Here is a 25,724-nt window from a genome sequence, read left to right as displayed (position 1 = left end):
AAATTCCAGGTGGGTGGGGTGATGCACACTTTTAGTCAAAGTACCTGGGAGGCAGAGACAGGCAGATTTCTTTGGGTTCAAATTCAGAAGTTCTAGGCAACAGGACTACATGGAGAGATCTTGTCTCAAGTTAATTAATTAATTAAAAATAAATTTTCTTACCTGATAGTCAGGAATATTAGGTCAGATACAGAGGCTGGAGATAAATGACTACTAAAGGAATTCTCCAAGTCAATTTTTAAAGATACATTTCTATTATCTTTTTAGTTTATGTATGTGTGTGTATGTTCAGGTGCTTATATAGGCCAACAGTATCAGATCCTCTGGAGCTGGAGTTAAAGGCACTTGCAAGCTGCCTATGTGGGTGCTGGGAATTGAACTCAGTTCCTCTGGCAGAACAGCATGAACCACCGAGCCATCTCTCCAGCCCGTCTCCAAGATAACTTTGGCTGAGAATCCTCAATGCCCAGTCTCCACAACCAGAAAGTTCTAAATCAGTCTGTAGAATCTGCACACATGTGGCTTTTTCAGAGGACCTCAAACACTCTTCCTTTTCTGTCGAGAAAACGTCCTTCTAATATCTGGAGGACCCGTTACATAACAAAGCGACTCTTACTGTTTTAAACCAGAGCTGGCAAGAGAGTATTTACAGATCTCTAGCCTAGATCTGTCTGGACAGTTTGTTCCTCCAAACATGCGCTCGGTCCGTCCTATGTTGGAGTACCTGCTTTTCCCCGAAGGTAGTCTTCTGCGGTTAAAGGTTACAATCTCAGCACGAGATACTACTTTGTGGGCTCTTCTACCCCAGAAAGAGACTTAGGAAAGAAAGTACCGCAGGCGACAACCACCGGAGGCAGGGAAGGCTACCGCCTCACGACTGATTGGTTTGCGTGACTGCAAGAGCAGCAAAGCCTTCGGCTGGTCTCCGCGTGTGATTGGCTGCTGAAGCCCCACCCCCTCTCCAATTGGACAGAGTTGTGAGACTAGCCCCACCCCTTCTCCAATTGGACAGAGTTGTGAGACTAGATTGGTGGAGCTAATGCAGCCGAAGCTCCCGGTGCAAGGCAGAGATGGCGACTGCAATCAGGCTGCTGGGGCGACGGGTGTCCAGTTGGAGACTGCGGCCATCGCCCCTCGCTGTCCCGCAGCGGGCTCACTCGATGCTGCCTGTGGACGATGCTATCAACGGGTTAAACGAGGAACAGAAGCAGGTAGGGAGGCCGGCCCGAAGGCCTCGTGCCCGTGTCCCATCCCACAAGTAACTTGTGCCTGCCGGGCCTTGGAAGCGTCACTAGTAAGCCAGGGAAAGGGACTGTTCCCTTCCTCCTCTAGCTAATGCCCAAGCCTCTGACTCATCGTTATCTCTAGTGAGGAAGTATTTGCAACAGACAACAACGCAGAGCTGCTAGAAGGAAACAGAAGAGTAAAAGAACCAAAGCTCCCGGGAGACTGGTGGTATTTGGGTGGGAGGATTGGTTGGCCCTGCCCCTAGTGGCAATCAGTCGTCGACTCAGACTCCAGCCAATACTCTGCGTGTATCGGTCCCCTTCCCTCTAGACTCTGCCAGGCTGGCCTTGAACTCTAGTGTGTCTGATTGCCTCCGCCTCCAGAGTGAGGGGTTTAAAGACGTGGGCCATCACACCAGGCTTTACGTTGTGGTTCTCAGTTGAAGGTTGAGATTATGGTTGATCCATAACCAACAAGGCATTGGGTTGTTTTTTTTTCCCCCCAGTGGGAGACTTAAGGAATTCTGAAATGCACCCTTTGTTTGCTTTCTTCCCTTCCTCAAGGCCTAGAGCACAAGGCTGAAGAAGACCTTGAAGGATGTGTTCACAGATTGCCTGTCCACCCTTATTGCTGGATTTAAGGCTCTAAATAAAACCCTAGTAAAATACTTCCTGGGATGGCTCGGGTCCCAGCAATGTATGTATTAAGCAATTGCTATAGATTGCCTAAGAAAAGTCCTATGGAGTGATTGTTTAGCACACAATTGTTTCTTGAGTCAGATGTGTACAAGTCAGAGTGTTGCTATGAATGTCAGCCTAGGTGGAGGAAGAGTCTGGAAACCCCAGGCCAGAAGACTGTCATAACCTGGATACTAAGGTCCCAGCTTGTCGTTCCACTAGCCTGTCTTCATGTTGCCTGGTTCCCAACCTGTTGTGTTCTCTGTGTCCTAGAGAACAATGGTTGCATTCAGATCTTTGGAGCAAACATACTTTGAGGATGTAACTTTCCCACAGTCCTGTTTTATTGTTATTTTATTGATTGATTTATTTACATGCCAATCCCAGTTCTCCCTCCCTCCTCTTCTCCCTCTCCCCCCCCCCCAGAGAGGGTAAGACTTCCCCTGAGAAGTCAACTAAGTTCGTCCCATCACCTCCTTGAGACGGGACCAAGGCCCTTTCTCCTCTCCCTCCTCACCCCCGTGCCGAGGCTGAGCAAGACATCTCTCCATAGAGAATGGGTCCACAAAGCCAATCCTGGTGCCACTGCCAGTGTCCCCACACACTGTCCAAGCCACACCATTGTCAGCTGCTTTCAGGGGGCCTAGTTTGGTCCTATGCAGGTGCCCCAATTGTCAGTCCGGAATCAGTGTCCTCCCACTAGCTCGGGCCAGCTGAACCTGTGGGTTTCCCTACCACAGTCGTGTTCCTAAGCATCTGGAACGTTGATGTTCATATGGAATATCATTTTTGTCTCTATACCATCCTACAGCAATAAAGGAATTGGGTCTTTGCTGGTGAACTCATTTACCTTTTTAACTAATTCGTATATTTACTTACTCTATGTGTACAAGTGTTTCTGCCAGAATGTATGTATGTGTCCCACACGCCCACCTGGTGCTAGCAGAGGTTAGAAGATGGTATCCTATCCCCTGGAATTGGAGTGCTTGGAATCGAACCTAGGTCATCTGCAAAGGCGGGAAGTCTTTGATAGGATTACCATTGTTGCAATAAAACACCATTACCAAAAGCAACTTAGAAAGGAAAGGGTTTATTTTATTTGACTTACACTTCTACATCTTAGTCCATCCTTGAAGGAAGTCAGGACAGCAATTCAAACAGGGCAGGAACTGAGAGGGAGGAACTGATGTGGAGGCCATGGAGGGGTGCTGCTTACTGACTTGCTCCTCATGGCTTGCTCGGCCGGCCTGCTTTCTTATAGACCCCAGAACCAACTGCCCAAGGATGGCCACACTGTGATTTCCCCCATTTTGCATATTTATTATTTATTGTGCATATTTATTATGAATACAGTGTTCTGTCTGCATGTATGCCTGCTGGCCAGAAGAGGATGCGCTATCTCATTACAGATGGCTGTGAGCCACTATGTGGTTGCTGGGAATTGAACTCAGGACCTTTAGAAGGGCAGGCAGTGCTCTTAACCTCTGAGCCATCTCTTCAGCCCATCTACAGCCAATCTTATGGAGGCATTTCCTCAAGTAAGGCTCCCTCCTCTCTGATGACCCTAGCTTGTGTCAAAATGATGTAACAGTAGCCAGCACAAGTGACCTGTGGTCAGTTTGACACAAACACATCCCTGGGTGACTCTTACACATGATCATGTTCAGCTGCCAGCACAAGGTACAACCTTGGTCGCCTCTGCACCTCAGTGTCTGTGTGCTGCCTCTGAGGAAACACCAGATTCCACCTCCGTGATGCTGGGCTCTTCTCACACAACACTAGTTCTTCAGCTCCAGCATCGATTGTCCTAGCAAAGCAAAGACTTCACTGTAGTGGTGCTGACAGCTTGTTAATCCCAGCCGACTCTTCAGCCCCAGCTCACCAGAACCACAGATTCTTAACCCGAAATATGCAACGGCCCCAAAAAAGTCTTTAGTGACTCTCAAACTTCCCAGTGGAACTTCACAAGCCAGGCCTCCATCCTCATCCTCGGCATTTCTCTCAACTCTCTAATCTCCCAGACACCTACAACAGTTCACCCAGCTTTGTACATTCCGTGACTCTTCTAGCTCAAGGTCACAAAGACCTCCCATGATCCTCCCCAAAACGACGTAGTCAGGTCTGCCACAGACACTGTCCTGATACCAACGTCTGTCCTAGTTAGGGTTACCATTGCTTCAATAAAACACCGTGACCGAAAGCAGCACGGGGAGGAAAGGGTTGATCTGTCTTCCACTTTCACACCTTAGTCCCACTGAGGCAGAAGCCCTGGGGGGCAGGGCGGTGCGGCTAACTGGCTTGCTCCTGGCTTGCTCAGCCTTTCCCCATAGAGCCCAGACCCACCCCTCACCCTGGGGTGGCTCCACCCCCAATAGACTTGATCCTTCCCCCCCCCCCCATTGATCACTAATTAAGAAAATGCCCTACAAGCTTGTCTACTGCTGGATGTGTGGAGGCTTTTTCTCAGTGGAAGCGCCCTCCTTTCCAATGACCCTAGCTTGTATCAAGTTGATTTTTTAAAAAAGAAAAAAATACAACTAGCCAGCACATGCTCTTAACCACTGACCGGTTGTCTAGCCCCACACTTGCCTTTCTAAATCAGTGTTTTTGCGGTGCACTGGCCTGACTCTAAGTACTATAAAGAGGATTGCCTTTGTAGTTGGTATTTTATACTGTGCCTTGTTTTGAGACAGGATGTTGCTAAGTGGCCAAGCTGGCTTGAAGATTTGAGTATCTTCCTGCCCAGCTTCCTGAGTGCTAGGATTATAGATAGGCATGCGCTCCCCAAAAACATACACCATTTGTGTGTATTTGTTGTACGTAGCGTTAGGTTGCATAAGGACTTTTCCATGGACTTTGAACATATTCTATCCTATAATTCTCTCTCTCTCTCTCTCTCTCTCTCTCTCTCCTCTCTCTCTCTGACAGTGTCTCCATTATATAGACCAATCTAGCTGGACTCAGAGATCCGCCTACTTCCATGCCGCTATAACAAACTTTTTTTTTTGAAGATTTATTTTGAGCTGTATTATTATTGTGTGTATATGTGGCGGTAATAGGACAGCTTTTTAGAGCATGTTCTCTCCTTCCGCCTCTCCACGGGTTCAGGGGGCACTAAACGCAGGCCTTCAGGCTCACAAGGTGCACATTTAACCTGCTGAGCCATCTCTCCAGCCCGCGATGTTCTTCTATAGTAGTTTGGCAAGGCCTGGATGACATGGCAAACTCTGGCTTCAGATGGGAAGAAGTTAAATATTAAGTAAGTTTTGCTCTTGTAGCCACATGAAAGGTGGAGGCGGGGCAGAGAAATGAAGATTGTGGTTACAAGCAGAGCTGAACCAGAGCTCTAGCTGGGGGCAGGAGGCTGTGTCACTTAGAGGCTGCCTGAAGTGCTTGGGTCTGTGATTCTCCCATAGCCCTAGTCTCATTGCATCAAAGTAGGCCAGCAAGATGGCCCAGTGGTCAAGGGCGCTTGCCACTAAATCTGCTGACCTGAGTTTGAGTCTCAGGACCCACGTGGTAGCAAGAAAGAACTGACCCCAAAAGTCGTCCCCTGATCCAGACATGCGCCGTGGTACTCCGCCATACACACACAAAACAAATAAATATGATTTTAAAAACGACGAACAGAAGCAGCCCCTGGCTGTATGATTGGCAGAGAGCCGCTTTGGAGACCTCGGGCTTCACACCTGGGTCTCTGGTGCTCAGGGCTAGGGCTCTAGTTTTCCCAGCGGGCAGGCAGTGTCTCATCTCATTGAGTAATCTCGTTCAGCCACAGTCTCAAGGATGGTGGAGAGACTGGCAGGTGTCAGGACAGCGTGGGAGTGTCTGGAGTGCCGGGAATGGGTAGTGGGAAGGTACGGGGAAGGCTGGATGGCCAGTGGAGGACAGGATGTACGGACTGGCTTAGAGGCCTGTGTGTTACTCTGAGTAGTACAGCAGGAAGGCACGGAATAATTTCACGTAGGGAAGCAGCATCTTGAAGATCATCTTTAATGCTCGAGGGACTGGGGTACATGAGTTCAAGGCCAACTTGGGCAAAATTCAATCTTAAAATTAATAAAATGGCAATATCTTAATCATTTCCAAGATGTCTAAACCAAGAATCTTTTTTGGTTTTTCAAGACGATCCCTCTGTGTAGCTCCTGCTGTCCTAGGAATCACTCTGTAGTCCAGGCTGACCTTGAACTCACAGAGAATTCACTTGCCTCTGCCTCTCAAGTGCTGAGATTAGAGGTGTGAGCCACCACCACCCAGCTACCAAGAACGTTAATAAAGAGGGGGAATATTACTGTCCTATTTACTATTGTTATGGTGAACACCATGACCAAAAAGCAAATTGGGGAGGAAAAGGTTTATTTGGCTTACACTTCCACGTTGAAGGAAGTCAGGGCAGGAACTTGAACAAAACTGGAACCTGGTGGCAGGGGCTTACATGGGGTGCTGCTTACTGGCTTGCTCAGCCTGCTAACTTACAGAACCCAGTACCACCCCCTCCAGGAGTGACCATACCCACAATAGACTGTGCCCTCCCGCATTGATCACTAATTAAGAAAATGCCCAAGCCGGGCAGTGATGGCACACACCTTTAATCCCAGCACTCGGGAGGCAGAGATAGGTAGATCTCTGAGTTTGAGGCCAGCCTGATCTACAGAGCGAGTTCCAAAAAAAAGCTCCAAAGCTACACAGAGGAACCTTGTTTTGAAAAAAAAAAAGAAAAGAAAAAAAGAAAATGCAAAATGCTCTATAAGCTTGTCTACAGTGGGATCTGATAGAGGCGTCTCTCAGTTAAAGCTCCCTCCTTTCTTTTTTTTTTTCTTTTTGTTTTGTTTTGTTTTTTCAAGACAGAGTTTCTCTGTAGCTTTGGTGCTTGGCCTGGAACTAACTCTTGTAGACCAGGCTGGCCTCAAACTCACAGAGATCCGCCTGCCTCTGCATCCCAAGTGCTGGGATTAAATGTGTGCGCCACCACTGCCCAGCGAAGCTCCCTCCTTTCTGATGCTTCTGAAGAAGCATAATTCAGTGGGACCCCTAAGCCTTGACCTGACACTTCATGGTGAGGGTGCCTGTGGCCTTCAGCCACAGGGACATTACTCTCAGTGGCAATCACGTCTTGATTTCAATAGCCTCTGTCTAACTTTCTTCTCTAGCTTCGTCAGACTATATCTAAGTTCGTGCATGAGAACCTGGCCCCCAAAGCCCAAGAGATTGATCAGAGCAACGAGTTCAAGAACCTGAGAGTGAGTTCAAGGCTGAGGGTGGGAGTGGCAGCTTCTGGAGCAGTGCTGTGTTGCACTGGTGCCCAGAAAGGTGCACCCCATCTCCTGCTGACAGGGGCCTGCCTAAGTGTATAGTTCCTTTCTTTGAATGACTTGATCTTGTTGTCTGGGCCACCTATGGCTAACTGCCACCTTGAAACTCGCCCACTCTGTTCTCTTGATAGGAGTTCTGGAAGCAGCTGGGGAGCCTGGGAGTACTGGGCATCACAGCCCCTGGTGAGTATGGCTTCTCTTCCTACAGAGACTCTCTCTTTTGCTAAAACAGGCGCAAAGGCAAGTGGGTATGGTGGCACATTCCTGTACTCTCAACATTCAGGGGCCTGAAACAGAAGGGCAGTTCTGAGTTCAAGGTCAGCCTGTGCTATGCAGTAAGTTCCTGACCAGCCTAGGCTACAGACTGAGACCCTGATTCAGAAAAACAAAAACAGGGGGCTGGAAAGAAGGCTCAAGCTAAGAGTATTTGCTATGTAAACATGAGGATCAGAGCTCAGAGCACAGCACTCTGTAAAAGCCCGGCCTGTCCCACCATTGCCTGGAATCCCAGAGAAGGCTTGCTGGGGCTTGTTTGGGCACACATGCTGCTATCCTAGCCAAAAAACATGAGTTATAGGTTCAGTGAGAGATCCTACCTCAAAAGGAACAACATAAGCCAGGCATGATTGTTGACAGAGGTTTCTGTCCCACCCAGTCCCGCAGGCGTTCAGTCCCAAAGAAACACACAGAGGCTTACATTAATTATAAACTGGTTGAGCTATTAGCCAGGATTCTTATTAACTCTTTTTTTTTTTTCTTTAATTTGGTTTTTCAAGACAGGGTTTCTCTGTAGCTTTGGGGCCTGTCCTGGAACTAGCTCTGTAGACCAGGCTGGCTTTGAACTCACAGAGATCTGCCTGTCTCTGCCTCCCAGGTGCTGGGATTAAAGGTATGTGCCACCAACACTCGGCTCTTATTAACTCTTATAACTTATATTAACATAATTCTTGTCTGTGTCAGCCATGTGGCTTGGTACCATTTATCAGCGAGGCATTCTCATCTTGCTTCCTTTGTGTCTGGGTGACGACTGCAGACTGAGACTTTCCTCTTCCCAGAATTCTCCTGTTCTGGTCGCTTCGCCTGTACTTCCTGCCTGACTACTGGCCAATCAGCGTTTTATTAAAGCAATACAAGTGACAAATCTTTATAAGTTATAAGACCATTGTCCCACAGCACATGGTGGCACACGCCTTTAATCCCACCAGAGGCAGGCAGATCTCTGAATTCGAGGCCAGCCCGATCTACAGAGCAAGTTCCAGGACAGCCAGGGCTACACAGAGAAAAAAAGAAAAAGAAAAAAGGGGACAATGTAGAGAGTGATAGAAGAGGATGCCTGATATCTTCCTCTGGCCTCCCGCGTGTCCACAAGAGTGTATTGCACTCACATACACATGTGCACATGCATCATACATACGTCCATATACATAGGCCCACTCATACGCACACGCGGAAATCAACAACCAAACAGAAAGAGAAGGGAGAGATCGTTCCCAAAGGACTTCCTCATCCTTGAACCTGAAGCAGTGCCCATCGACATCATCCTTAGGGATGGCAAAAAGGCAGGATCTCTCAGACTCTTGACCCGCTATTTTAATTCCATGCTGAAGATTTAATGAGAGCCTTTCATCCTATGGAATCTGCATGCTCTACAGATGCCTCCAGGTGATTTGGGGGAGTGTAGAATAACTGTCCTAGTGCATCGGTTCCCTCGGGGACCCCTGAGCTCTGTCTCACTAATGGCCTGTACGTGCGAATCTTTAGGAAAAGTACTCTGCTCACGGCCTGTCCGCCAAGCTCATTTGGGGTCAGAAATGGGACTAAGAGGGATGTCTGGGTCCTCAGGTAAGGTGGTCCCATGATAATCTTGAGTTTTAGTAGGCTCTTGGGCGTGCCCAATATCCCCTGTGTGTGTTACAACTTGTTTGGGGTAAAAAGGCAGGACGTTGGTATATTATGGTTCTGTGTTGCCTTCCAGAAAAAGACTCTGCCTGGGTTGCCATGACAGTAAATGCCTGAGCTGTTGGCCTCCTCATTCAGCCACGCTCCTGGCCATGAGGGAATACAAAAGAACTGGTTCTCTCTCTCTTTCTCTCTCTCTCTGTCTCTCGTTTGTTTGTTTGGTTTGGTTTTTTTTTGGGGGGGGGGGTTGTTTGTTTTGTTTTTGTTTTAATCAAAACAGGGTTTCTCATGTAGCCCCAGCTGTCCTGGAACTGTCTCTGCAGACCAGGCTGAACTCGAACTCAGAGATCCACTGGCCTTTGCCTCCTGGGTGCTGGGATTGGAGGTGTGAGCTACCACTGCCCAGCAGAGCAACTTTCTAATCCCATACTTGGAAGGCTAAGGCAGGAAGACTGGAAGTCCAGAGCCAACCTGGGCTACAGAGCTAAGATCCTCACTCGAAAAGGGGTTGTGGGGTGTAGCTGGAGTAATGGCTCCATGGTTTGAAGAGCACTGGTTGCTCTTGCAAAGGACCGGCCTCTGGTTCCCAGCATCCAAATGGTGCCCCACATCCATCATTGACTCTGGTTGCAGGAGCTCTTCTGTCAACCAAGGACACCAGGCATCATATGACACACGTACATACAGACAGACAAACACCCGTGTGCATAAAATAAATTAATGTAAAAATGTTTAAGGGGAATAAAGCTAATATTTGTACAAATATTTGTATAAATACTACTATTTGTACAAAGCATGCACTATTTACATAATGAGTAGTAGAGGATTTAGAGGTATGCATAAATTATATTGCCGTTTTCTTTATGTAAGAGATGTGACTGGATTTGGTATCAGAGACAAGTGTTGGTTTGACCAGTGTCTGTATATTTCACCATATATCCTCCTGGGGTTTGAGTTGGCCCTGGCAACTTACTCTGGTGATACAATGAAACTGTTTCATTTAAACCATGTCAATGTGAGCAAGTTTCACATTGACATAGGGAAGGGCCTTTTGGGAACCCCCTAGGGAGATTCTCTTTGTGCTTTGAGGGTTTATGATCCAGCCCAACATAACATGCTTCTGAATCAGAATGTATTTAATAAAACAAAGAAGGAATTTAAAATCAAGGGCCTGAAGCCAGGCTGTGTGATTAAACTCCTGTAACCCCAGCACTTGAGAGACAGAGGTAGGAAGGTTGGAGGTTCAAGGCCACCCTGAGGTATATGAGACCCTGAGGAAGAAGCTGAGGATACAGCTCAGTTGCAAGAATGCCTGTCCCCAACATGACAGAAACGAATGGTGCCTATAATCCCAAAACTCAGAGGTAAGGCAGGAAGAGCAAGAAGAGCAGGAATTTGAGAAGAAAGGTGGAAGGAAGAAAAGGAAAGAAATGAAGCAGAAGAAACCTGGGGCAGGGGAGTAGCTTATTGGCAAGAGTGTGTATGCTTTGCATGAAGTCCTAAGTTTGACCCCCAGCACCACACTTAAAAATTTAGAAATCAAGCCAGGTGGTGGTGGCCCATGCCTTTAATCCCAACACTCTGGAGGCAGAGGGATGGATGGATCTCTATGAGTTTGAGGCCAGCCTGGTCTACAGAGCGAGTCCCAGGACAGCTAGGACTGGGACACAGAGAAACCCTGTCTCAGAAAACAAAAACAAGAACTCAGATAAAGTCCTTTCAAGTGGGAACTTCGAAAAGATAGCCAGGGCTATTGTTTGTGCTGGGGATTGAACCTAAGGCCTTGCACATGCCAGACATGAACCCTAACATTGAGCTATTTCTTCACCTCTTTTCCTATTGTTTTATCTTGAGTCTGGGTCTCACCAAGTTGCCCTAGCTGGCCTTGAACTCCCTCCGTAGCCAGGTTAAGACTTGAATGTGTTCTTCCTGGCTCTCAGGTGGCTGAGACATAGGCCTACACCAGCAGGCCCCAGCTGAAGGATGAGTTTTGAAGGCCAGACAGGAGTTCTGTTTCCTATTTTACTTCCCGGAGTTGTGGTTGGCAGCTTCACTCTCCTGAGCGTTTTGCGTCCTGAGAGCTCAGACGAGCGTGTTTATTGGACCAAGGGACCTAAACACTTGGATTTTTGGGAAACAGCTTACAAGGAATACGTGCTTCCTTTCTCTTTTCCATTTTCTGTTCTTCTCCTTTCCCTCCTAATTTTTTGAGATGGGGCCTCAGATAGCCCAGGCCAGCATTGAGTTTGCTACGAAGCCAAAGACAGCATTGAACTCTTGATCTCCCCACCTCCACCTTCCCAGTCTGGGGTTACAGGTGTCTGCTACTGTGCCCGTTCTGAAAACCTCTTTAAAAAAAAAATTTTTTTTTATATATATCTCTGTGTGTATATGCGCACCTGTTGCGTAGGCTACATATATGTATCAGCCTCACTTTGTTCCCAAAGCTATGCTTTAAACTCTCACCTCTGGGCCAGAGAGATGGCTCGGTGGTTAAGAGCATCCCCTATCTTCCAGATACCAGGTTCAGCCCTTGGTATCCACACGGTGTGGAGCACAGCTACCTATAACTCTAGCTCCACGGCAGTGGTTCTCAACCTTCCTAATGCTGCGACCCTTTAGTATAGTACCTCATGTGGTAACCCTCAACTATAAAGTTATTGCTACTTCATAACTAATTTTGCCACTGTTGCGAATAGTGATGTCAATATTTTTGGAGGTTTCTCAAAGGGATTGAGAGTCACCGCTCTAGGGGCTCTCCTGGTATTGGGGGCACCCGTACATGTGTGGCATTAAACACATGGTAGGTAAGGAAAAACACTAATAAATCTTTTTTAAAATCTCACCTTCTTGAGGTCCCTGCACATACCCAGTCTGTAACTGGTTTTGGTGCTCTGAGCATGGCCTCCTTCCCGCCCACCCCCTTCGTGTTTCTTTGCCTTCTTTCTTCCTGCATCCATCTGCTTCCGCCTTCTATAACTTCTGGAGGAGTGGGTGCTCAGGTTTTTGCTTGTCCTTACTGAAGATGTCTGGGATAAAGCCAGAGTCAGCCATGATAGTCTCTGAAGTGCAGTTCCGCACCAGCGTCAAACAGAACAAGGTGTATGTCCTTCTGAGCAGAGCCCCTGGTAACAGCCTGCCAGCCTCGCTAGGGGAACCTGGAATAGCTACTAGGGTGTTTCTTTTCTGCCAATTAATAAGATTCCTGCAGGGCGGTAGAGGCTCACACCTTTAATCCCAGCACTAGGGAGGCAGAGGCAGGTGGATCTCTGTGAGTTGGAGGCCAGTCTGGTCTATAGAGTGAGTTCCAGGACTGGCTCCATAGCTACTGGGAAACTCTGTATCTCAAAACCAAACAATTTTTAACATAAAAGACTCCTATCAGTGTTCCAGTGTAACCTGGTTGCCTTTCTGCTTCCCACACTGCCCCACTCCCAGTTCAGTATGGCGGCTCTGGCCTGGGTTACCTAGAACATGTGTTGGTGATGGAAGAGATATCCCGAGCTTCTGGAGCAATAGGGCTCAGCTACGGTGCCCACTCCAACCTCTGCGTCAACCAGATTGTTCGCAATGGGAATGAGGCGCAGAAAGAGAAATACCTTCCCAAGGTGAGGAGACGGGAATGAAGGAATCCGCACGGACTCGGCACTACCACTGTATGACATGCCCTCCCCTTGGTGGGGACAAGCAGATTCTCATTTTCTTCTTGTTCCCACAAACTAAACAGAATTAGGAGAGTGACTGAGATTGATTTGAAATACTTAAATCAAAAAATCTAACCGTGTGGTGGTGGCGCACACCTTTGATCCCAGCACTTAGGCAGCAGAGACCGGGGAATCTCTGAGTTCAAGGCCAGCTTGGTCTATAGAGCAAGGTCTAGGACGGCCAGAGCTACACAGAGAAACCCTGTCTCAAAAAAAAAAAAAAAAAAAAAAAAAAATGGGGGTGGGGCCTTCAGTCAGAGCTGTGGTGACGTGTGGAGTTTCAGCTGCTTGGGAGGCAGAAGAGGGAAGATCATGAGTCCCAGCTTGGGTGGTTTGGCAAGGCCATGTCTCAAGGCAAATAGGAGTGGGTAAAAGTGCCTGCCTGCCACCAAGCTTGATAACCTGACTTTGATACACATAGTGGAGAAAGCACCAACTTTCTTCCGCAAATTATCCTCTGATATGAGGACACACACACACACACACAGTGGCCTTTGTGCATACGTAAACACAGAGAGCAAATAAATAAAAATATAATTTTTAAAGGTCTAAAGACTGGGGGCTGAGGGGAGGGCTCAGTGGTAAATCCCGTGCTTAGCATGCCTGAGACCCTGGAGCCAATCCCCACTGCTGCCAAAAGTGGTGGATGTGGAAGCGGAAGAAAAAGAGGCCTTCCAGATAGTTACTCCACCTTGCTCTGCGGGGAGTTTGCAGGGTGGAATATGAGCAGGAAGAGCAGTCCTGGGAGCTGCTGCAGGGGGCTTCCAAGGTCTTAACAAGACGGGTCTTGGTTTTCCTTGTAGCTGATCAGCGGTGACTTCATCGGAGCCCTGGCCATGAGTGAACCCAATGCTGGCTCTGATGTCGTCTCCATGAAGCTTAAAGCGGAAAAGAAAGGTAAGGCCACTTGCCACAAGGCAGGTGGGGGTCTCTGCTGGGTTCCCAGTATGGCTTCTCAGCAAGGCGGCAGCAGTTACCAGACTGGTTGGCTGAAGCAGGACAGGAGACTTCAGCCCACAGCCAGTGGCCTGCTGTCCCTTAGGCGATCACTACGTTCTGAATGGCAACAAGTTCTGGATCACCAATGGCCCTGACGCCGATGTCCTCGTTGTCTACGCCAAGACAGATCTGTCTGCTGTACCAGCTTCTCGGGGCATCACAGCCTTCATTGTGGAGAAGGTGAGCATGGGATCAGAGAGACTTTCCAACCAATTGAGATTCAGTCAGTGTTCAGTGTTCTGTGCTCTGCTCTCAGGAGCGAGCCAGTAGCAGAAGCTGAGGAAGGTGGCCCAGAAGTCAAGTCTGGTGCTGATCCAGTTGCTCAGAAGTAGAGCATCTGCTTAGCACACAAGACCCTGGGTTCAATTTTCAACACTACAGAAAAAAAAAAAAAGAAAGAAAAAGAAAAAAGAGATCCAGAGAGGCTGGGTCAAGTCTGAAGGCAAAAAAGCTGTCTGTCTACAGAGTCAAGGAAGAAGAAAAAGAAGCTATGGGATTTTCTTACTGGGCTGAGTAGGAGCTGTGGGGGAGACTGAGGCATGGGTGGGAATGCAAATGCCGATTTGGACGCTGTCCCTCCAATAGTATGGACAAGGACAGGATACATCAGGAGTTAGATTAGAACTCAAGAGTTCCATTTTGGTTCTGCTTTAGTTTTAAACCAGGAGCTGGACAAGGTGATGTGTATTTGTAATATGAGCGGCGCTTGACAGGCAGAGGCAAGTCTGAGGTTAGCCTGATCCTTGTAATAAGGTCCAGGACTGTATAGCTTGACTGTCCCAAAAAAAATAAAAGCAGGAAACAGCAAAGTTTTCTCTATAGAGAAAAGAAAACCAGGGTCATCTTTTGTTGTTGCTTTATTGTTTTTTTTTAAGATGGAATCTCTTTGTGTAGCCCTGTCAAGCCTAGAACTCACTGTATAGAGCAAGCTTCCCTTGAACTCACAGAGATCCGTCTGCCCTAGCCTCCCAAGCACTGGGATTAAAGGCGTGCGCCCCAGCCTGGAAAAAGTTGGAAATATATAAGTTAAGGGAGCAGGTGTTGTCTTCACACCATCTGCCTACTGTTGGTGAAGAAAGAGGACAGGTGCCACTGAGGCTTGGGGACCTAGCTGCAGGGGAATGGTAGAAAGTAGTAACATGGTTAAGCTAAGCAAGAGATTGGGCAGGGCACCCTGTGAGGAGGAGGAGTCACTGGCTGAGATGGGAACTGGAAAGGCCTGGGGGTAACGAAACAGCGTGTGCCTTCACTCCCCTGTCACCTGATGACACGTGTGCATCCAAGTTACCCTGGTCAAAGCGTGCTCGTGGGACAGGTGGCTAAGGAAAAGGGGACAGAGGAGTTGGCATGGGCTCTGAGAGTGTCTTCAGAGTCGTGTCCCTGGAAGAGTGAGGAGAGCTGGGGACTTCATGTTTTGCTGAGGAAGAACTGCTCCCCTGAGAACTTAGGAGTAGCAGACTGGCGGCAGAGGTGTTGGGAAGAAAGTGGGTGGGGCTTGAAGACTGGAGTTTTGCATCCAGAGAGAGAACTTGGGAGTAAGATGTGGGCAGGTATCTGAATCGGTAGATAGAGTGAGTTTCCCCTTGACTAGGCCCCCTTGGGGCAAGTCTAACCAGGGCCTCCTTTGGTTTCCTGTGAAGGGTATGCCTGGTTTTAGTACCTCCAAGAAGCTCGACAAGCTGGGCATGAGGGGCTCCAACACCTGTGAGCTTGTTTTCGAAGACTGCAAAGTTCCTGGTAAGTGTCCCGATAATAAGGGAGGCTCCATCCTGGCTCCTCTGCAAGCTGGAGAAGCCCATCTCAGCATTACTGAGGTTCACCACCATTACGTGTTCCATGATATGCAGCTAGGCTGTGGGCTTACAGCTCCTGGACAGCTGTCTGCCCTGGCCACAGCCCCTGCTGCTGCTTGCTTGCCTGCCCAGATGAAGGCTGGTGAAAGGGAAGGCTTACCGTCTCCCGCTGACATCCTTCCATCACTCTGTGCAGCCAACCTGTGCTAGGCCGGCTTCTTGTCTCCTTTGTAAATAACCCAACAGAAATGTGTTAAAGGAGGAAGAAGTTCTTTTGGTTCATGGTTTCAGGTGTCAAGCCTATGATCTGTTGGCTCCATTGTTCCTGCAGTACTGTGAGCCAGAGCATAAAGGTAGAAGGGCCTGGGGAGAACGGCTTATCAGGATAAGTAGCAGAGATCAAAAAGAGGCCAGAGTCCCATTAGACTCTCAAAGGCACACACCCAGCGGCCCATTTTTCCTGGAGGCCTTGTGTGTGTTTCCATTGTCTCATTAATGCTGTCAAATTAGGAATCCGTCATCGGGTTAATCCATTGATTGGGCCAGCCTTCATGGTCCAGTCACGTCCCAAACCCCACCCCAGAACACTGCTGCACAGAGAACCCCGACTTCAGCGCACCGGCCCGCAGGGGGCCATTTTGTGTCCAAACCACAACACTCTGAATTACACTCGGTAATGATGCTAAAAGCCCTTCTGAAATAAATTGACAGAAGCCAGACTCGATGAAGGAGAGGTAATTTGATTTTGCAGGAATATTTTATCCCCTGTGCCGTAACTGTGAACGTGACACTATGTAGCTCTGTGAGGGAGTGGAGGGCGTGGATCTGGTCATGAATAAGGACCGTTTCGTGTATCAGTGTGAACCTTCCAGAAACAGAATGCCGTGTCCAGAAAGAGTCTCGAGGAAGAATCCATACAGACTCGCCTCTTAGAAAAGACAGAAAATGCATTCACCAGCCTTAAAGGTGGATTAAGTTGTCAAGTTTCTGTACCAAACGCTCTGCCCACATCTCCTGAGTCCTCATTAGGGGGTAGCTGCCCATCGGCTTCTGTCACGACCACCCTAACTCTCGACCAAGCAGTTCTCATGGACATCGCAAAAAGGTGACCCTGAACCCGAGCACAGGACCTCAGTCCCATGAGTCCTGATTTCTGCATGAGTAGACATCAGGTGTAGAAAGAAGCGAAGAGGGGAGGGTGACTTCCAAACCAATCCTAGGGAGTCCAGGGTGAGGAAAGAAAGCCCTAACAACTTGGGGCTCTGTAGTGTTGTGGACGGTGCAGGGTCCCGAGAACCCCACTTCTGACTGAAGTGACAAAAGCTCTATTTTCCTCTCACCGGAAACCCGAGTTGGAGGTCAAATAGTGTGCTTTTGTGCCTTGTGTAACATAGTACCTTGTGTAAAAGTGAAGAGGCTATGAACGGCCCTCTCTGGCGTTTATCCCGGCAGCTGCTAATATCCTGAGCCAAGAGAGTAAGGGGGTCTACGTATTGATGAGCGGGCTGGACCTGGAACGCCTGGTGCTGGCAGGTGGACCCCTTGGGTAAGTGTGAGGGGACTGGTGGGTACGCTTCACCAGTGTGAGGTTTATTGGGGAAGCTAGTGCGCCCCTGGATGAGTGTGAAACCCGGGGCAACCTGAGCTTGCCAGTCTTGTTAGGTTAGCAGCCTCCCCCTGATAAGGAAGGGAGGAACAAAGGAAGCTACTTTGTGGTTTATCTTCTGTCCTCTTGAATCTCCTCCTGTATTTAATTTCTTCACACGGGGAAATGTCACTATGTGACAGATGGCAGGTGAGGCCCGAGAGCAACTCTGCTTAGTCAGTGTGGTTGTGAAACAAGAAATGCAGACTCTGACACCTGCCTGCTGCTCCACCACACCCAACAGATCTGTGGGCCTGCCTGGGAGCTGGGCAGGCAATGCTGTCACTGAGACAGCAGGGAGTCTCTCTCGGGGACTTCAGTTCCTCCTCCTCCTCCCACCTCAACCCTCAGGCCTAATCCTCTGACACCCTTTCACCCCGCTTGACATCACACCCCATCACACCCCCGTGCTGTCTTCCTCCGGCAGGATCATGCAGGCTGTCCTGGACCACACCATTCCCTATTTGCACGTAAGGGAAGCCTTTGGCCAGAAAATCGGCCAATTCCAGGTAAGGGAAATACTTTCTGAAGTGTCCTCTTTTGCTGGATTAAAGGAGAGGAGGAGATAGTGGTGCGGTTTGGGTTATTGTCTTCTTCTAGCAATGAGCTTGAGTTCTTAGAATGCAGCCCCTTTCCCAGTCAGCCTGGCTTTGGGGGGTCCGTCACTTTGTCCTGCCCATTCCTATTGGAGACGGACGAACTCGACTCTGCAAGGCTGGAGGGTAAAGCTGCTGGAGTTTAGGGGAAAGGGAGCCGCATCTCTCATCCTGCCCGTCCGCCGGGAGGAGCTGCTGAAAGTTAGCAACACGGGAGGCAACTCTCGGTGCTCCTGGCGCCTCATCCCTGGCCCTCAGCTTGTCCTTGCCTTTGACCTGCTTTTAGTCCTTAGAATGTCCCAGCGTGTTGACCCAGGGCCTCCCTTTGTGCCCAGCTGATGCAGGGAAAGATGGCTGACATGTACACCCGCCTCATGGCATGTCGACAGTATGTCTACAACGTCGCCAAGGCCTGTGATGAAGGCCACATTGTTGCCAAGGTGAGGGCCAGCTCGGGGGAAGAAGAGGCGGATTGGTGGGTCATCTCAGGGGACGGGGCCTGTGGGTTTGTCAGGACCCTGCTGAGCAGAGCCTCATCCCACAGGACTGTGCCGGTGTGATTCTGTATGCAGCCGAGTGTGCCACGCAGGTAGCCCTGGACGGCATTCAGTGTTTAGGTGAGTGGCCCTCCCTCTCCACTCCTCACTCGGCTTACGCTAGCCACATTCATGCTGGCTCCCTAGGCTCTGTCTGCCTCCAGCGATGAGGAAAGGGAAGTTTTTGTAATGGCCATCAGTAAGTAAAGAGAGTGGGGCCCGGAGACACAGTTCAGTGGTTAGGAACACTGGCTTCTCTTCCAGAGGACCCAGGTTCTATTCCCAGCACCCACCTGACAGCTCACAACCATCTGTAACTGCAGTTCTAGGGGAAACCAACATCCTTGTGTGGCCTCCTAGAGGCCGGGCATGGATGTGGTGAGCAGACATTCTGGCAAAACATCCATATACATAAAATCAATTTTTTAAGAGAGGAAAAAAAAAAAAACCCATAGGGTGGTGGTGGCATACGCCTTTACTGCCTACACTCAGGAGTCAGAAGCCTGTGGATCTTGAGTTCAAGGCCAACATGGTTTATGTGGTGAATTCCAGGACAGTCAAGGCTACACAGAGAAACACTGTCTCAAAGAAAAACCCCAAAAATAAAAAGGGAAGAGGAAAATAAATGGCAGGGCGGAGGTTGGAGGCTCCAAGTGTTCCTTATCTTCCCTGCCTGGCCTAAGGTCAGCAGGAAATGGAGAGAGAGAGTCTCGGGGGGAGCAGCCTCGTTCATCAGTGGCTTAGGTTTGAATTCCATCTCTGCCATTCATTCTGCAGTTTTTTTTAAATGAGGTCCCAGGTGTGTGAGAATGTCGTATAGCTGAGGATGACCTGGAACTTCCAATCCTCCTGCCTCCACCTCCTGACAACTGGGATTATAGGCATATGCCACCACACCTGGTTTGTGTATGGTGCTAGGGACTGAATCCGGAACTCTGGGCACTCTAGGTGAACACTCTGCAGTCCCAGGCCCAGGTTTTGTCCTGTCCATCTCTAGGTCCTCAGCATTCTGACCTTCTAGACCAGCTCTCCCATGCCTTCCTGGTCCCAACAAGCGTCCCTCATTGCCTCAGCCGTCCTCCAGAGCCTGTATATCCTGGGGTTCTTCTGCATTCAACCAACGATCAAACATATTCAGAAAAGGCTGGGCATAGGAGTGCACACCTATAATCCCAGCACTTGGGAAACTGAAGCAGGAAGATTGCAACGAGACTGAGACCAACCTGGGCTACTTAGTAACTTCTTGGCCAACCTGGGCTCTAGCTCAGTGTAGCACTCAGTAGCACACACCTGAGATCCCGGAACTCAGGAAGTTAGAGGTTAGAGGATCAGAAGTTCAAGGTCAGCCTTGGCTATTTTATGAGTTGAAGGCCAGCCTAGGATAGGCACACCCTTTCGCAGAAGGAAGGAAGTTTGGTCCCCAGGACACACTTGGTTAAAGGAGAAAATTCACACACACACACAAACACACACACACACTTGTCCTCTGACCTCTACATGTGTGCCAAGACACATGTGCATGCACACACATACACACAAAATAAATAAGTGTAAGACAAAAGGAAAATTGTCCTGAGATGAACACAGACTTCTCTTGTCATGTCTAAACATTCCACTATAACAACTATCTAAAAGGCACTTGTATCACATTAGATATATAAACAACCTAGACATATGTAAAATATGAGCTGGGGTCATAACTCAGTGGTAGAGCATTGGCCTACACGGGGAGTGGAGGGTATTGAAGGAATGCACGCAGGTCATATGCAAAGAAACCAATCCCTGAAGGTACTAGGGAATGACTCCCTGGCTCTCCTTTTCTCGCTGCCTTCAATTCCGCCCTTTCTCTTCCGCCCGTTGTTTCCCTTCACAGGTGGAAATGGGTACATTAATGACTTCCCCATGGGCCGCTTCCTTCGAGATGCCAAACTGTATGAGATCGGAGCCGGGACCAGCGAAGTGAGGCGGCTGGTCATTGGCAGAGCATTCAATGCCGACTTCCGCTAGCACCGCGGCCGACGCCCCCGGTCCTAGCACTGAGGCCTTCCTTTAGAAGCAGAGGCATGCCCTCACACGGTAGCACACCACCCGCACGAGGTGGGGTTCTCCGGCCGTTGTCAGCCCAGTCTGTCAGGAAAGCTTAAAATGGACCGCACAAAGGACTTGGGTTTTTCTGGGGCTCGTAGGGGGCTTCAGTGACTGTGCCCTTACTCTCCACTCCCGATGTTGATGTTCTCACCCTCTGGGATGGCACCTGGGATATGCAGGTGCCCTACTCCTGAGCTGGGGCAAACCTGGCAGGGAGCCCTTTCCACGCAACTGTAGCGGGAGTGCTGCTGCTTCCAATTTTCTTAACGGCCTCTTTTCTTGAGGAAGAGGCAAAAACCTTGTTGTCCTCGTTAGCTGTTTCCCTAAGGTCTAAACAGTTCCAGAACATCTATGTGACAGACCCGTGGAAGACAGAGTCCTGGTCTAGCCATGACAGCATGAAAGATTGTCTCTGGATGGCGTCCCTGGTGTGCCTGGATCTGACTGCATCACTCTGTCACGGGCCAGCGCTGGGACTGTTTGTGTGACCTTCTGCAGCCGACCGGGCAGCAGGCACAGGCCCTGTGGCCAGCCCGGGTTGCCTGGCTCAACTCCAGTCTCTCTGCCTGTGTACATTTCTCTAGACACCCTGTGGCTAATTTTGTTATGGCTGCACAGTGGCTGCTGCCATTTTGTATTAAACATACTGCAAATCGAACCCTTCTGTGCCCAAAGCAGTGTCTGGAGGAGAAGCAAGCCACTTGTCTGTATCCCGAGTATTTTGAAGAGTCTGGAATGGGAAGTCGCAGACTCAAATTTCCCAGTGACTTTTTCTTTTGTGGTGCTGAGGTTGAACCTGGAGTGTGTCAGGCAAGCCCTGTAGCACTGAGTCTACTATCTCCTCCCTCCCCTTCCAACTTCTCCATGGTTTTATTTGGGGCTCCAGACTGGCCTTGAACTAAGATCTTGAACTATAGATCTGCCCATAACCTCAAGAGCTGGGATTACAAGCATGAGGCATATGCACCTCCCTGTGATTTCTCTTAAAGAAAGTGGGGCTTTCCAGCATCAAAAGGCAGGAGAACTGTATTAAGTTTCTGGAGACCATCCTTGAGAGTTGTTTGGTTTCGAGACAGGAACTAGCCTGCCCCTGCCCCCTTAGTGCCAAGATTACAGGCATGAACACACCCGGCGCATCTCTGAGTTTTGTTTTGTCTCAATATATATCTGTGGCAGGTCTTAAACTCAGATCCTTCTGCCTCTGCCTCCCAAATTCTGGGATTAAAGGAATGTGCCACCACCATGCCCAGCCCAATCTCTGAGGGTGGTTTTGTTTTTATTTTGTTACTTACTATCCAGACAGCTTGATGTTTTCAAGGTCAGAATTGAAACAGATGGGCTAGTAGTGAAAAAAATGGAACATCCTGAACATCCCAACGTGGGGCTGATGCATATAGCCTCCTAGGTGGAGCACCTGAACATCCCAACCCGGGGCTGATGCATATAGCATCCTAGGTGGAGCACCTGAACATCCCAACCCGGGGCTGGTGCATATAGCATCCTAGGTGGAGCACCTGAGTTGTCAACTCCTCAGTTCCCAAAGGTCTAAGTGGTTTTCCTGGATCCTAGCCCAACGATACTTGGTCTGAGCCTACAGCCAAGAGCTGAGGCTTGAGACAGGTGAAGCTGGCACCTGCCCAACCCCAACCCAGTCTCATCTTAAGGAGCTCGCGGCTGCCCCTTCACTTAGCTGTTCTGGGTCCTAGTGGTCAGCCAAGGCAGGACACTGGAATGACCCACAGACGATGGATGGTCAAAATGCGGCAGGGGACCTGCAGGCCTGCATGAAGTCTTGCCTAGCAGCCTGACCATCTGCATTGGAGTCCTGAAACCCACGTGGTGGGTGGAGAGAACTGGTTCTCAAGTCGTCCTCTGACCTCCACAAGTTAACAGAAAGAAGCATATCGCCCAGTCATGCCCCCTGGGACCCTACCAACTTGAGCGTGTCCCCAAGTACACGTGTTAAGAAGTCCTAACCCCAGCCGTCTGCTAATGGCTTGGGTAGTTGGACCCTCGTGACTTTGGTGGCTTTATAAGATAAGGCTGTTAAACAAGTGTGCCTGCTGTCATGTGAGGTCCCCTACCATGCTATGGCGCAACAGAAGATCCTGGCGGTGGGAGGGCCAGTGCGTCTGGAACCTTGAAATCTCTACAATTACCTAACCTGTGTTCATCCAGCTGTAACAACAAAGGAAGGATGTGATTGTTTTCCTGTTGTTGTTGTTGTTGTTTAATGTGATATACTCAAGAAATATTTTAAAAATAAAGGACAAGGACTGGAGAGATGGCTCAGCGGTTAAGAACTCTGTTCTTCCAGAGGACCTGGGTTCAATTCCCAGCAACCACATGGCAGCTTACAACTGTCTGAAAATCCAGTTCCAGGGGATTTGACACCTTCATACCGATTCACATAAAATAAAGTTAATAAAGATAAATAAATAAAATAAAAGACAAAACAAACTGTATCCTGAAAAGTGGATTGGGCAGCTGGCAGGGGCTAATGAGATGTGTTAATTGTGGCCTGGTCATGGTCTTTATCAAAATCTAGTGATACATAAATGTAGACACCGGGGTCCCCTGGGAAGTGACACTGGGCTAAGGCAGCCACAGAATATTACAACAACCCAGCGTGGGCCTGGAGGGAGTTTGTCCCCAGAGACTTGAGTCTTAACCCTGTAGCGAAGTGGTAGTCCCTTACCTCTGTAATATTGCTTCACTTCGCACACCAATTCCCTGACCTTTGCAACCAACTGGGTGCTCCAGGCAAGATTGCTTAAGGCCCCCGTGCAAAGCCCTGAAACGGGAGTTACTTAAACCTCAGGGACCAAGGGTGAGTCAGCCACGCCCCGACGCTGGGGAAAGGTTGGGTGGAGCCTGAGACCGTGTAAAGCAGCAGTTTGCGGGATTAGGGGAAGTGCCTAGCACTTCGCGGGCCTTGATGGGAGCTGGGACCCTCGGACCTGGGTGGTCGTTGGTCGCGATCCGCAGCCTACACAGATCCGGAGTGCTCTCTTTCCGCCTCCGGCCTCAAAACTCTGCGAGCCGCTTAGCATAGCGTTGGACACCGCGGGGACCTGCTCGGGCTCTGCGTGGAGCTCTCCTGACCCCTGCCGGCCATCCGCGGGGTCGCAGGTGCGCGGATCGGGCCATTCCACTTTCCCAGGGTGCTTTGGATGAATGCACCGTTTCCAAGACAGAAATTTCATCATGAACTGTATTTTGCTAATTTAGAACATTAAAAGAACATCGTCCTCTATCATCACCTCCTCATACAAGAATGACCGAGCAAAGGCGAGCGCCGTATTTTTTTTATTATGCACTGTTTCAAAAACTGTAATTTTATTTCAAAACTTATTTTATGTGTATGCGTGTTTTGCCTACGTGTATGTATGTGCTCTGCTTGCGTGTCTGGTACCCGCAGAGAGCAGAGGAGGGCGCTGGATTCCCTGGAACTGTACTTAGGGACTTGGGAGCTGCCATGTGGGCGCATGGAAACTCCATCAAGATCCTCTTTGAAAGAGCGAGTGCTCCAAACCACGGAGCCATCTCTCCAGTCTCCGAAACGGTGTAAGTTTTGAAAAGTTTATGGAAAAGAAAAGCTTGACTCTCGTTTCTCCTGTACTTTCCCGCTTCTCCAGGACAAAACCACCTTTGAGTTTCCTGAGGAGTTTCTTTTTGATTGAATTCATTTGATTGAATTGTAGGCTCTCCTAAGGATGGCGCTTTAAAGTGCACATAGCTGTGATTTATGACGATCTTGCTACGTGCGAGTATTTTTCACGTCACAAGCAGGCATTTAGAAAAGCCCTGGCTAAGATGAAGCAGGGGCCTCGTTCACGTACCAACCTCTGCCTCCAGCCCCAAGCACAGGCACGCAGAGCCACGGTTACTCAGGGTGGAGGCTCTACCAGTGTGCTCCGCCTACTTCCTCTAACCAGGAGCCATTCTGGAATTTTGACTTTTGACTTCTCCACGATCCACCAACCTGCCTCCCCTATCCAGGCCAGGCTGCTCAGCGTACCTCCACCCTGAGCCAGTGGGGACAAGCCTCCCCTAGAGCCGGCAAGTGTCCTAGCACATTTGAGATCAAAGGTTACACTAGGTATAGCCTGTGTTCCCAGCACTCACAAGTTGGAAGTAAGATGGCTGTGAGTTTGTGGCCAGCCTGGACTGGTTACATATCCAGTGCAAGACAAGCTGGGTTATATAAAAGTAAAACTGTCTGGAAAATGCCCCAAAATCAAGACCTAACATTTCAACAGAGCATCTTTGTCCCCGATAATTTGGAGACTGAAGCAGGAGGATCGTTTAGATCCAAGAGTTTGAGGATAGCCTGAGCAATACACTAAACCCAGTGTTAAAATGGTGGAAGGACAGACATGGTGGTGCACACCTTTAATCCCAGCACTTGGGAAGCAAGGTGTGGGGGGGAGGATCTCTGTGAGTTCAGAAACCAGCTTAGTCTATAGAGAGAGTTCCAGGACATCCAAGGCTAGCTACTGAGACCTTGTCTTACAGAAAGAAAAGCCGAGCCGGGCAGTGGTGGCGCACGCCTTTAATCCCAGCACTCGGGAGGCAGAGGCAGGCGGATCTCTGTGAGTTCTAGGCCAGCCTGGTCTACAAGGGCTAGTGCCAGGACAGGCTCCAAAGCTACGAAGAAACCCTGTCTCGAAAAACTAAAAAAAAAAAAAAAAAAAAAAAAGAAAAGCCGAGTGGTGGCTCATGATTTTAATCCCAGCATTTGGGAAGTAGAGGCAGGGCCAGGTGGATCTCTGTTTGAGGCCAGCCTGGGGGGGAAAAAGGAAGGAAGGAAGGAAGGAAGGAAGGAAGGAAGGGAGGGAGGGAGGGAGGGAGGGAGGGAGGGAGGAAGGAAGGAAGGAAGAGAGGGAAGAGTGGGATGAGCTGACCTAAGGATTTGAAGGCAAACACTATTACGAACCATCTTGTATTGCCCTCCTTGCCTGATTTCCTAGCCTATGTCTTTGTCCCAGCTGGTTCCTCCATCCAGGAAGTCTAGCCCTTCCTTCACTGTGTTCTTGCTTCATCCCTAAAGCCTCAATTCAGGACTCCTTCAGAAGAACTCTCCAGCCTCTCCCCAGTCCTCTGTCTCCTCCTCACCCCCTCCATGACCTCCCTCTTGCCTTGGCCTGTGTGCATCCATGAGCTTGCAAGGACAAGGTGGGGGAGGGGGCTATCTTCTTCAGCCAGGGACAGTTCTAGAAGGTGACTTCAGCACACTTCATCTGCC

At 49.3% G+C, this 25,724-nt stretch overlaps 1 protein-coding gene and 1 long non-coding RNA gene across 2 annotated transcripts; one reads left to right on the top strand and one right to left on the bottom strand.

Annotated features, from left to right (window-relative positions):
• The first annotated feature begins 1,022 nt into the window (after window positions 1–1,022).
• Window positions 1,023–21,134, top strand: Ivd (isovaleryl-CoA dehydrogenase). Its single transcript, XM_050133772.1, has 12 exons — window positions 1,023–1,211; window positions 7,055–7,144; window positions 7,348–7,399; window positions 12,554–12,723; window positions 13,623–13,716; window positions 13,862–13,998; window positions 15,459–15,555; window positions 17,064–17,157; window positions 17,684–17,765; window positions 18,188–18,292; window positions 18,397–18,469; window positions 20,262–21,134. Exons 1-12 carry the CDS (start codon window positions 1,071–1,073, stop codon window positions 20,393–20,395), a joined length of 1,269 nt encoding a protein of 422 aa, XP_049989729.1. The 5' UTR covers window positions 1,023–1,070; the 3' UTR covers window positions 20,396–21,134.
• Window positions 21,135–21,743: 609 nt separating this feature from the next.
• LOC126496237 (uncharacterized) lies at window positions 21,744–22,921 on the bottom strand. The gene is made up of 2 exons (XR_007590314.1): window positions 21,991–22,921; window positions 21,744–21,940 (listed from the first exon to the last, which is right to left on the bottom strand). It is a non-coding gene; the product is annotated as an uncharacterized lncRNA (long non-coding RNA).
• Window positions 22,922–25,724: the final 2,803 nt, after the last annotated feature.

Source organism: Alexandromys fortis, unplaced genomic scaffold (genome assembly GCF_014885135.2).
Source record: "Alexandromys fortis isolate MF-2015 unplaced genomic scaffold, M_Fortis_MF-2015_v1.1 scaffold_6, whole genome shotgun sequence".
Lineage (NCBI taxonomy): Eukaryota > Metazoa > Chordata > Mammalia > Rodentia > Cricetidae > Alexandromys > Alexandromys fortis.
Note: the sequence above shows the minus strand (reverse complement) of the source record. Positions and strands in the feature narration are given on the sequence as shown.